The sequence below is a fragment of the Ornithorhynchus anatinus genome, chromosome 18 (assembly GCF_004115215.2).
Source record: "Ornithorhynchus anatinus isolate Pmale09 chromosome 18, mOrnAna1.pri.v4, whole genome shotgun sequence".
Lineage (NCBI taxonomy): Eukaryota > Metazoa > Chordata > Mammalia > Monotremata > Ornithorhynchidae > Ornithorhynchus > Ornithorhynchus anatinus.
The window spans coordinates 42,912,703-42,925,411 of NC_041745.1; the positions used below are offsets into that span (position 1 = coordinate 42,912,703).

The following is a 12,709-nucleotide window of genomic DNA, read 5'->3' on the forward strand; positions in this document are numbered from 1 at the left end:
CATTCCCGGACGCGGGGAGGTGCGAACTGATGCCCGGGCCCGGGGGACGCGGGGATGGGGTCATGAGTTCGAATCCCCGCTCCACCTGTCAGCTGTGGGACTGTGGGCAAGTCACTTCACCTCCTCTGGGCCTCAGTTACCTCATCTGAAAATGGGGATGAAGACCGGGAGCCCCACCGGGGGACGACCCGATTCCCCCGTGTCTACCCCAGCGCTTAGAACGGTGCTCGGCACATAGGAAGCGCTTGACAGATACCAACGTCATTATTATTATTAGAACAGGAAGGGGTTCGGGCCGAAGGGGACTCCGGCGGGATTCGGCCGCGCCGCGGCCCGGCGGGTCCCAGGGGACCGGCAGGTCGCCGCCCCCGGACCCCCATCTGCACCCAGTTCTTACGGAACGACCCCTCCGGTCATTCATTCGTTCATTCAGTAGTATTTGGAGAAGCGGCGCGGCTCAGTGGAAAGAGCCCGGGCTTGGGAGTCGGAGGTCATGGGTTCGAATCTCGGCTCCGCCACTCGTCAGCTGTGGGACCGTGGGCGAGTCACTTCTCTGGGCCTCAGTGACCTCATCTGTAAACTGGGGATTAACCGTGAGCCTCACGTGGGACGACCCGATGACCCCGGATCTCCCCCGGCGCTTAGAACGGTGCTCGGCACATATTATTATTATTTATTGAGCGCTTACTATCCGCCCTTTCCTCTCCACCCAAACTGCTACGGGCTCTCGTAATATCCCGGCTAGATTATCGTGTCAGCCTCCTCTCCGGTCTCCCTCCCTCCTCTCTCCCCCCGCTCCGGTCTATTCTTCACTACGCTGCCCGGCTCATCTTCCTGCAGGAACGCTCTGGGCCTGAAGCGGCGTGGCTCGGTGGAAAGCGCACGGGCTTGGGATTCCGAGGTCATGAGTTCGAATCCCGGCTCTGCCGCTTGTCAGCTGTGTGACTTGGGGCGAGTCGCTTCACTTCTCTGTGCCTCAGTTCCCTCATCTGTAAAATGGGGATGAAGACTGTGAGCCTCACGTGGGACGACCTCTTTACCCTGTATCTCCCCCAGCGCTTAGAACAGTGCTCCGCACATAGTAAGCGCTTACCAAATACCAACATTATTATTATTATTATTATTAATAAAAACCTCCAGTGGTTGCCTATCGACCTCCGCGCGAAACAAAAACCTCTCACTCTAGGCTTCGAGGCCGTCCATCCCCTCGCCCCCTCCTACCTCTCCTCCCTTCTCTCTTTCCACTGCCCGCCCCGCACGCTCCGCTCCTCCGCCGCCCGCCTCCTCACAACGGGTTTAGAGTCTAGAGGGGCAGACGGACATTAATAAATAAATTACGGCTGTAATAATTTTTGGTATTTGGCATCTGCCAAGCGCTTACGACGTGCCAAGCACCGTTCTGAGCTCTGGGTAGATACGAGGTCATCAGGTCGTCCCCCGTGGGGCTCACGGTCTCAATCCCCATTTGACAGATGAGGGAACTGAGGCCCGGGGGAGCGAAGCGGTTTGCCCAAAGTCACCCGGCTGATAAGCGGCAGAGCCGGGATTAGAACCCAGGACCTCTGACTCCCGAGCCCGGGCTCGTTCCGCCGAGCCGCGCTGCTTCTCATGTACCTAGGTGCTGTGGGGATGAGGGTATAAAGGGTAGATTGGAGAAACAGTAGCGACGACAGCCCGGGCCTGGGAGTCAGAAGGTCACGGGTTCTAATCCCGGCCCCGCCACTCGACTACTGTGTGACCCTGGGCAAGTCACTTCACTGCTCTGGGCCTCAGCTCCCTCATCTGTAAAATGGGGACGGAGACCGTGAGCCCCGCCGTGGGACGGGGGCCGTGACCAACCCGATACGCTTGTTTCCGCCCCACCCAGTGCTTAGTACAGTGCCCGGCCTATAGTAAGCGCTTAACAAATACCATCGTTATCATTATTATTATTATTATAAAATCAAGTGCAAGGGCGACCCAGAAGGGAGTGGGAAGAGAGGAAACGGGGTGGCGATACGCTTGTTTCCGCCCCAGCGCTTAGTACGGTGCTGGCCTATAGTAAGCGCTTAACAAATACCATCGTTATCATTATTATTATGATAAAATCAAGTGCAAGGGCGACCCAGAAGGGAGTGGGAAGAGAGGAAACGGGGTTTATAGTCAGGGAAGGCAGTCAGGGAGGGATGGAAATCTTCTGCCGCATTCAAATCTTCTTCGCGAAGAGGCTGCCTCGGGCCGCGGTGGTGAATACCGAGCGCCTGGGAGCTTGGCGTCTAAATATCCCGGTGGAGGAGGAGAAGAGGCGAGGTGCCACGTACCTAAATCCAGGTGGACATCCGTGGCCGAGCTGGGCTCCTCCAAATCGTCAAACCGGCTCTGTAGTCCGCCGCCTCCGGCCGGAGTCGTTCGCGGCGGTGAATCTGGGCCGCCGTCTTCCCCGTCCTCGAGAGAGGAATAAACGCCGCTAGCTCGGGGGACCCCGACCCATCGGAAACCAACGGAAAACCCCCGCGCCCCCCACGGAGGAAACGCACCGCCCCTCCTCCCTCTCCGAGAGGCCCAGGAGGAAAATACCGTGTACAGAGCACTGTACTGAGCGTCTGGCAGAGGGCAATAGGGCGGGTAGCCGCGACCCCTGCCCACAAGGAGCTTGAAAGAGGGAATTAATAATGATCATGTCGGTATTTAAGCGCCTACTATGTGCAGAGCACCGTTCTAAGCGCCGGGCTAGATACAGGGAGTCCCCGAAGAGAGCCGACAGAACAGGACGGTCTATCGGGTTCGTCGGGCGGTATTTCAACCGTATCGGAAATCATTATTTTATCCCTTCTTAGAGCATCCTCTGGGCTGGTCGGCAGCTAGCGAAGCAGCGTGGCCTCGTGGTTAGAGCGCGGGCCTGGGAGTCGGGAGGAGCCGGGTTCCGACCCCGGCTCCCGCCCCTCGTCCGCCGTGTTACCTCGGGCGAGTCACTTCACTTCTCGGAGCCTCGGGTTCCTCGTCTGGGAGACGGGGATTGCAACGGAGAGCCCAAGGGGGGATGAGGACCGTGCCCAACCCGATGGGTCCGTATCTACCCCGGGGCGTAAAACAGTGCTCGGCCCATAGTGAGCACTTAACGGACACCGTGATAAAAAGAATCCAAGGCCACATCGCCCGAGCGGGAACTTCCGCCCGACCGGCTTTTGGAGTGGTGCTCTGGCGCCCCGACACACGCACTCAATCATTCCACGCGTGGTTCGGTGGAAAGAGCCGGGGCTTGGGAGTCAGAGGTCACGGGTTCTAATCCCGGCTCCGCCGCCTGTCAGCTGGGTGACTTCGGTCAAGTCACTTGGCTTCTCTGTGCCTCGGTCACCTCATCTGGAAAATGGGGATTAAGACGCGTGAGCCCCGCGTCGGACAACCTGATCCCCTCGTATCCACCCCCGGCGCTTAGAACGGTGCTCGGCACATAGTGAGCGCTTAACAAATACCATCATTATTTATGGAGCCCCTCCTGATTCACTTCTAGAGCGGTGCTCTGGTGCCCAAACACACCCGCTCAATCAATCGATCGGATGTGGAAAGAGCGCGGGCTTGGGAGTCGGAGACCGTGGGTTCGAATCCCGACTCCGCCACTCGTCAGCTGTGTGACTGTGGGCGAGTCACTTCACTTCTCTGGGCCTCGGTTACCTCGTCTGTCGAACGGGGATTAAGACCCCGGATAAGGCACCCGGATGACCCCGTATCTCCCCCAGCGCTTAGAACGGTGCTCGGCACCTAGTAAGCGCTTAACAAATACCAACATCATTATTATCATTTATCGAGCGCTGACGGATCCGCTTTCGGAGCGGCGTTCTGGTGCCCGGACACAGGCTCTCAGTCAATCGATCAGCGGGACTGATCGAGCGCTTACCGATTCGCTTTCAGAGCGGTGCTCTGGTGCTCAGAAACGCACGCTCCCAATCAATCGACCGATGGGATTTAGCAAGCGCTTACCGTGTGCACGCTCAGCACGGAACTGGTTTCTTCCAGCTGAGCTGATCCGGGCCGGGTCGACCGCCGCGAGGCAAAGTGGAATTCCTCCCCCCGGGGGTGGGGAGAGGTGTCCTCGGGCCGGGACGAGGCGTAGGAGTCGACACCCGGGAGGAAGCGCCGGGGGACGTCATACTCCTCGTCCACCAGCATTTCCCTCTCCCCGCCGACGTCCTGAAACGAGGGCTTGAGAAATCCGTGCATCTCCCAGGCCTCCTCAGCGGGATCTCTCCCAAACCGCCGCATCCGGAACGAGCTCCCCAAAGCCAGGAACGGCTCGTCCGCCGGTTCTTCCGTAAGGAACGAATCGTCCCGAAACCCCTGCAAACGAACAAGGCACGGCACGGAATGAAACCCATCTCCACTGCCCGCAAAGATCCCTTCGGCCTGGCTCGGCGGATAGAGCGCGGGTCCGGGAGCCAGAGGGACCCGGGTTCTGATCCCGGCAACCCCACGGGTCTGCTGTGTGACCTCGGGGAGGTCGCTTCACTTCTCTGGGCCTCCGTTTCCTCAAGAGCGTGAGCCCAATGGGGGACAGGGACTGTGTCCATCCTGATTTCTTCGTATCTAGCCCAGCGCTTAGTACAGTCCTTGGTGCTTGACAAGTACCATGACTGTTATTACTGTCATTCTGGATCCCTCAGATCCGCCTGGAGGTGATTCCATATCTTTTAGCACCCTGGTCCGTAGCTTCCACCCACAATGGCAGAGGAACACCAACCGTTACACAGAAATTCAGGTTTACCTCGATGCCCGACCCCCACCTCCCCAGGCTCCCCTCCCTAGAGAGCCTTAAGCAATAAGAAAATCAGCCCTCTTTACTTCTTCCTAGAATAAATCGCTACATTCCTGGAATAAATGGTTACACGCCCTGTTTAGGCGGTGAGCGGCTATCTGACGCATGCGCTCTTTGTTTCCACATCTTATTTTATTAGTTGTTCCCTAGGAATTTGAGTTTACTGGGAATGGGTGTCGGAAACGAAACAGGTGTGGTGTTTTGGGTTGTTTCGTTTTCAAGACCCAAAATCGGAGATTTCTGAGCAGATGCGCCAGCTTGTTTGGGCTGCTAAGAACGCCTGCTCTCCCTCGCCCATCTCCCCTCCCGCTCGGAGCCTCTCTTCCGAGGCCTTTCGGGTTCAGCTTCGGGCCAAGGAGGCATCCAAGAATCCCGGTCCTGGGATGGAAAAGGGACCCTGGCGTCCCTCCGCCTCCTCCCCGATCATCCGCAACACAAGGGGGTCCGGAGGAATCTATTCCACCCCCCGCGGACGTCGGAGAAGCGGCCTGGCCTAGCGGATCGATCACGGGCCTCAGGGTCACAGGTCCTAGTCCCGGCTCCGCCGCTTTGCTGCGGTGTGACCTGGGGCAGGTCGCTTCACTTCTCTGTGCCTCAGTTCCCTCCTCTGTAAAATGGGGGTTAAGACCGTGAGCCCAATATGGGACAGGGACCGTGTCCAATCCGATTACCTTGTCTCTTCCCCAGTGCTTGGTACAGTGCCTGGCACAGAGTAAGCAGGTAACAAATACCATCAGAGAGATTGCCCCTCGGAACAGGAGCAAAATGACGACGACGACGGCACTTGTGAAGTGCTTGTCACGCACCAGGCACTGTTCTAAGCACCGGGGTAGACACGAGCTAATCAATGTGGACACAGTCCCTGCCCCACGTGGGGCTCACAGTCTTAATCCCCATTTTTCAGATGAGGCAACTGAGACACAGAGAAGTGAAACGTTTTGCCCCCGGTCACCCAGCAGAAGCTTGGCGGAGCCGGGATTAGAACCTAGGTCCTCCTGACTCCCAGGCCCGGGCTCTATCCACTTGGCCCACGCTGCTTCTCCGCATCTCCACACCTCAAATGGTAGCCCTTTTCCTCCCCTGACCAAGAGGATTGGCCTTCCTGGTTCAACTGGCTCGGTGGAAAGAGCCCGGGCTTGGGAGTCCGATGTCACGGGTTCGAATCCCCGGCTCCGCCACTCGTCAGCTGAGTGACTGCGGGCGAGTCGCTTCGCTTCTCTGGGCCTCAGGGACCTCATCTGGAAAATGGGGATTAACTGCGAGCCTCCCGTGGGACGACCCGATGACCCTGTATCTCCCCCAGCGCTGAGAACGGTGCTCTGCACAAGGTAGGCGCTTAACAAAATACCACCATTATCATCATTATTATTAAAATGCCCACCTGACACACTTGATGGGAAACTCTGCACTGTGGAAAGCCACGGGTCCGAGCGAGAGAGGCTCCCTCTCTGCCTCCCTACTGCGGGAGCCGGGGGAGGTTCCTGAACCTTTCGGGGACCTCGGTTTCCTCACCTCTAAAACGGGTGTTGAAGCGGACGGGAAAAACAGACGTTCCGAATCTGTGGCATCGCTATCCGAGCCCATTACACGTGACAACTGAACGCTGCTTACCCCACTCGGGAACTCGACTTTTAAAAGAGGCCGCCTCCGATTCCTATTACTACCACCGCTGAGAAATGGGCTTCTCCCTTTCGAAAAGCCTCGGCTTAACCGGAAACCACTCCGACCGGAAACCGAGCCTCCGAATACCTTCGGGGCCTCGAGGATTACGGACGAACTGATGTTTCCGACGGGTCCCGAGAATCGGGACTTTTCGTCGATGCTGTGGGAAGGAATCCCGTAGGAATTATCTTCCTCTTGATCTTCTCCCTGAAAAGGGAGACTTTCGTAAGCGTCTTCCCGCGATCAACGGTTTCGAGCTCGTTGTGGGCAGGGAATGTGTCCGTCTGGTGTTACGCTGTACTCTCCCGAGCGCTTAGTAAAGTTCTCCGCGCACAGTGAGCGCTCAGTAAATACGAATGGACGGCGGGAGGGAGAACGGGCACGGAAACTCGCCCTTACCACCAGAGGCTTGCAGATGCCAAGGCGAACGACGCCCGGAGCCGCAGCTTTCAACACGTCCACGGCTTCGGCCAGGGTGGCCCCGTCCAGGCTCTCGTCGTTGACGAAGACCAGGCGGTCTCCCGGCAAGAGCTGGCCGCCGCGTTCCGCTACCCCGTTGGCCACCAGCGAGCGGATGACGATGACCGTCCGGGTCGGATCCAACGGGTCCTGGAAGGGGAACCAGAGGAGACGCGTCGGGGCGGGGGGGGGGGGAGCGTCGGGGAAAGCCCGAGACGACCCCCCGACGCCGTCGACCGGACGCGAGGCCGACGGAGCCCGACTTCCGTCCACCTTCTGACGGGCCTCCCCCGGCACGTGACGGTAATCGTTACCGTAATGACGACGACGGTATTGTTGAGCGCTTACCGGGTGCCTGACGCTGTACTAAGCGCTGGGGAAGAGACAAGGTAATTGGATTGGACGCCGTCCCCGTCCCGTATTGGGAGACGAGCAAATCGAGTTGGACGCAGTCCCTGATCCCACGTGGGGCTCACCGTCTTCATCCCCACAGAGAAGTGAAGCGGCTCATCCGAGGCCACACAGCGGACAAGTGGCGGAGCCGGGATTAGAACCCACGTCCTTCTGACTCCCAGGCCCGTACTCTCTCCGCTCTATCAGCCTAGCGCAGAGAGCCCGGGCCCGAGAGTCGGAGGACCTGGGTTCTGATCCCGTCTTCGCCTCTTCTCTGCAGGGTGACCCCGGGCACCGTATCTCCTCACCGCCTCAGATGGCTCTTCGGTAAATTGGGGATTCAGAACCTCTTCTCCCTCCTCCTTAAATTATGAGCCTCACGTTGGACGGGGACCGTGTCCGACCCGATTATCTTCTATCTAGCCAGTGCTTAGCAAAGTGCTCGGCACAGAGGAACCGCTTAATATCATTGTTATTATTCTGATCACTATTAAGGTCGAGAAACAACAGAGGTGCAGGCCACACGTCTCTGAATCGTCTGTCGTCGCGGGCGGGGAACGTGTCCGTTTCTAGTTGTACGGTACTCTCCTAAGCGCTTGATATAATGCTTTGCACACAGTAAGCGCTCGATAAACACGACTGAATGAACGCTCCCCAAAAGAGCCGGGGGAGCCCACCGGGTTCGGGCCGGGCACCCGAGGGCGCCGGGATCAGCGGCCGGACCGGGTCGCCCGACTCCCTGAAGCGACCGAGGGGCCTTCCCCAGCTCTCGGCTCCGTTTTCAAAGCGTCGCGTGGGGTTTTAAGCCGGACGGGCCGGACCGGAATCCACGAGAGCCCCCCCCCCCCCCCCCCGTTAAATCCTCCATCGATGCTTCGAAACCCTTCCGCCCCCATCCCCGCCCCCCAGACACAAACTCCCTGCAACTTCTCACCGGCCCCAACTTGAACCGAATAGCTGCGGAGACGATTAGAAGGAGGAGAAGAAATTATCCAGACAGCGACAGAGCAAGGAGAGAAGGGTTTCCAAAGACACTGGGGCCTTCAAGTAGAGGGAGCTATTGCATAGGCGGAGAGCGGGAGGGATCGTAAAGCGGCGCGACGGAGGATCCGGCCCGGCCGTTCTAGGAAGGAGCTGTCTATTTTGTCACCGGCAGCCATGAATCACAACACACTTTGCATTCTGAAATATGAAACCATTACATTTTAAGCTTGACACGGTAATAAATAAGCTCCACAATTATCTCTTTAATTTAAGATGTCAGTTTTTGACAAAAGACTCTGGAACACATCCTTTTTCAGGGAAGAAAAAAAAATACGTCCAGGGCACACGGTACACCTCGCTCCGCTCAACGTACACCGCCACCAGAACGCGGTTGAGGCCCTTCCTCGTTCACGCCAGAGGCCGGGCCGAAAGCTCTGAGAGTCTCAGAGAAATTCACCCCCCGCCCGCGTGAGGCCCGTGTGACCTCCGCCATAAGAGAAGCGGTTCTGAGGGCAGAAGCGAGGAAGGAGAGGGGCCAGGGAAGTCTCGTCCACAAACTCTCCCTCCGGACCGGAGCTAAAACCAGCCGGAGACGAGGGCCCCGGGGCGGGGGGAGGCCGAGTCAGGCGGGCTTGAGAGAATCAGCTCGGCCTAGTGGGTGGAGCCCGGGCCTCGGAGTCAAAAGGCCTTGGGTTCCGATCCCGGCTCCGCCACTCGTCGGCCGTGTGACCTGGGATAAGTCACTTCATTTCTCTGCGCCTCAGTGACCTCATCTGTAAAATGGGGATGAAGACTGTGAGCCTCACGTGGGACCACCCGATGACCCTGTATCTACCCCGGCGCTTAGAACGGCGCTCGGCACGTAGTAAGCGCTTAACAAATACCAACATCATTATTAAAATGGGGATTCTCTGTGACAGGGACTGCGTCCAACCCGATTACCTTGGATCTACCTTAGCGCCGAGTACAGTGCCTGCCACACAGTCAGCACTTACCAAATTCTACAGTCATTCTTACGATAATCATAATGTTGGTATTTGTTAAGCGCTCCCTACGTGCCGAGCACTGTTCTAAGCGCCGGGGTAGACACAGGCGAATCAGGTTGTCCCGTTTTACAGATGAGGTAACTGAGGCAGAGAGAAGTTAAGTGACTCGCCCACAGTCACTTATTATGAGAGTCGGGGGCGGCCGGGGAGGGGGAGACAGCGGGAGCACGGCAGAGGGGCCGTCCGGGGCGTCGGCGGGAGGGCGGGGAGGGCAAGGGGAGGGACCCCAAAGGGGCGGGAGTGCAGGAGCTCGGGCCCGGAACCGGGATCTGGGAAGGCGGGGGCGAGGGATGAGGGGAAAGGCCGGGCCACGTCCGGTCAAAACAGGACAGGACGAGAGCTAGCCCACCGAGGCAGCAGGGAGCCCAAGCTGGAGCCTGAGATTCGCAGCCCTCGGCTCCGGCGGGGCCGGGCCACCATCTCGCCCTCTGAGAGGAACCGCGGAAGCGTCGGCACCCGGAATCCCGAGGGGCGGGGGCGGTTGGAGCTGGGAGGGGTTCCTCGGGTTGCCTATCCGCCTCGGACCCTGGGCTAGCGGCGGCGACAGGAAACCCTCGGGGAAGAGCCCGGGACCAGTCCCCGGAAACCCGGGTCGGCCAACGCAGGCGGCGGAGTAGACCGCCAGCCCCCCACGCCATCGGGCTTGTGCCTGATTTCACTACCCTCCATCCACTCCGGCGCTCAGCGCGGTGTTTCCCCGATACCTTAGGAACGAGGCCACGGGTCTGGAAGCAGAAACGCGGCCGCCTTTACCCGGGGCCCGTAGCCGCCGACCCAGCCCCACGGGCAACCTGGAATGGCGCCGTGCACGGGGGCGAGGGCGAGGAGCGGGGACGGAAGGACAGAGTTGGAGAGACGGAGGGAGGGGAATGGAAGGAAGGGCAGGAAAGGAGAGGAGGATGGGGGGGAAAGAACAGAGAGAAGCTTGTCGTGGGCAAGTAATAATAATGATAATTATGATGGCATTTATTAAGTGCACCGTACTGAGCGCTGGGATGGATACAAGCAAATCGGGTTAGACCCGGTCCCTGTCGCACGTGGGGCTCACGGTCAATTCCTATTTTACGGATGAGGTAACCGAGGCGCCGAGAAGTGAGGTGACTTGCTATTGCTATTGTTCCTGTCTGTCCGTCTCCCCCGATTAGACCGTAAGCCCGTCAAAGGGCAGGGACTGTCTCTATCTGTTACCGATTTGTACATTCCAAGCGCTTAGTACGGTGCTCTGCACAGAGTAAGCGCTCAATGAATACTACTGAATGAATGAATGACTTGCCTAAGGCCACACGGCAGACAGGTGGCTGAGCCAGGATTAGAACCCATGACCTTCTGACTCCCGTATGTCACTGTCTATCGTTGTATCGCACTTTCCCAAGTACTCAGTAGAGTGCTCTGCACACGGTAAGCGCTCAATAACTACGACTGAATGAATGAAAGGAGGAAGCCGGGAGAATATCCAAGACAGGGATGGACGTAAGAGATGAAACAGGCATGACGGGGAACCCTCTAGACCGCAAGCTCGTCGTGGGCAGCGACTGTCACCGTTTACCGTCGTATTGTGGCTTCCCAAGCGCTTAGTACAGTGCCCTGTACACAGTAAGCGCTCAATAAATACCACTGAATGAATGAAGGAACCCTAGATAGGGAGAGGAGAGAGCCGAGGGAAAATGGGCGATCGGGAGGAGCCAGTGAGGCGGAGGGAGCCCAGGATTCAAAAGGTTTAAATCACCCGTCTCGGCTGGTGGTCTGTGAAAGCAGGAACGTTGTTTCACCCAATTTAACGTGTCCTACGGCTTCAGAAATCATTCAGGTTGGCTCCAAACCGCCAGTTAACACGATCCTTTCGGCTCTAAAACGGTCGCGAGGAATTCCGAGACGGAGGTGAAAGAGGAAGTTGGACAGCCCTGCCTCACCACCCCGTTTTGCCCAAAGGGAAATAGTCCAGAGTGAGCCAAACCAAGAGCTCAGCACCGGGAAGGAGGAAAAGTGGCCCCCGACTCTTGAAGTACTGGCAGAGAAGCCCCGTGGCCTGAGCCTGGCAGTCAGAAGGCGTGGGTTCTACTGCCTGATCCACCGCTTGCCTGCTGGGAGACCTCGGCCAAGTCACTTCACTTTGCTGCCCCTCGGTTTCCCTAAACGTAAAATGGGGATTGAGACCGTTAGCCCCATGTGGGATGTGGACTGTGTTTGATCTGATTAGGGTTTATTTATCCCAGTGCTTAAAAACACCACAATAAGCGTTATCATTACTGACGATAATGATAATCCCAGCTCTGCCACCTGTCTGCTGGGTGACCTTGGGCAGATTACCTAATCTCGCCGTGCCTCAGTTCCCTCACCTTTAAAATAATAATGATTAAGAATGAGAGCCCCACTTGGGACAAGGACTGAATCCAACTTACCTCGCATCTACCGCAGCACGCGGTACAGTGCCTGGCGCTTAGTGAGCGCTTAAGAAACACCGTTTAAAAAGAAAAGAGGGGGGAAAAAAAAAACCCCGGGCACTTTCAGTAATGAATTGTCTTTCGCCGGAATGATCGATGGAGCAGCAACATCAGGCAGACCGGAATGTACTGACAGGGGTATCGGAGCCGGAGGGATGCTGGCTGAGAGGGGGGTGGGGAAGGGGATCTGATGCCTGAGGGTCTCCCCCTCTCCTCTTCCCCTCCCCGCCGCTCCCTGGTGACGGGAGGAACTCTCGGGCGGGAAATGGGAGGAGGGGGCTTTGCCAAAATCGACGCACGGGTTCCTCCTGGCCCGCAGACGAGCCCCTTTTGGCCCAACGTCTCTCCTTCCTTGGACTCTGTCTTCCTCCCTCTCTCTCCGCCGTGGTGGGGATGCGGGGGGACTCGTTAGGGGCACGAGGGGAAGCTTTACGGGGAGCCGAGAACCTCAAGCCCGCTCTGGCAGCCCCAAACGTCGGGGTTGGGAAACGGGAGGATCCTGGGTGACTTCCCGGAGCCGGCACGGCGAAGGCCCGTCCCTCTGCTCGAGAGGAAAAATAAAGAGCCCACCACACCCTTCTCCCCCACCTTCCGACGCCATCCCATCACGCACGGTCACGTCGGGGTTGGGAAACGGGCGGATCCTGGGTGACCTCCCGGAGCCGGCACGGCCAAGGCCGTCCCTCTGCTCGTGAGGAAAAATAAATAATAATAGCAATAATGGCATTTGTTAAGCGCTTACTATGTGCAAAGCACTGTTCTAAGCGCCGGGAGGATACAAGGCGAACGGGTCGCCCCACGTGGGGCTCACAGTCTTAATGCCCGTTTTCCAGATGAGGTCACTGAGGCCCAGAGAAGTGAAGTGACTCGCCCAAGGTCACACAGCTGACCAGCGGCAGAGCCGGGATTTGAAGCCATGACGTCTGACTCCCCAG

General features: G+C 58.1%; 1 protein-coding gene across 11 annotated transcripts in view; it reads right to left on the reverse strand.

Moving 5' to 3' along the window:
• PATJ (PATJ crumbs cell polarity complex component) overlaps positions 1–12,709 on the reverse strand; it is a 224,080-nt gene that overhangs the window by 139,865 nt on the left and 71,506 nt on the right. For all 11 annotated transcript variants that reach the window (XM_029083120.2, XM_039914706.1, XM_029083123.2 and 8 more), the window contains 4 exons: positions 6,851–7,060; positions 6,539–6,658; positions 3,958–4,314; positions 2,301–2,424 (listed from right to left, as the gene is read on the reverse strand). In XM_029083120.2, coding sequence (XP_028938953.1) covers positions 2,301–2,424; positions 3,958–4,314; positions 6,539–6,658; positions 6,851–7,060 — 811 coding nt within the window. The remainder of the gene's footprint in view (positions 1–2,300; positions 2,425–3,957; positions 4,315–6,538; positions 6,659–6,850; positions 7,061–12,709) is intronic.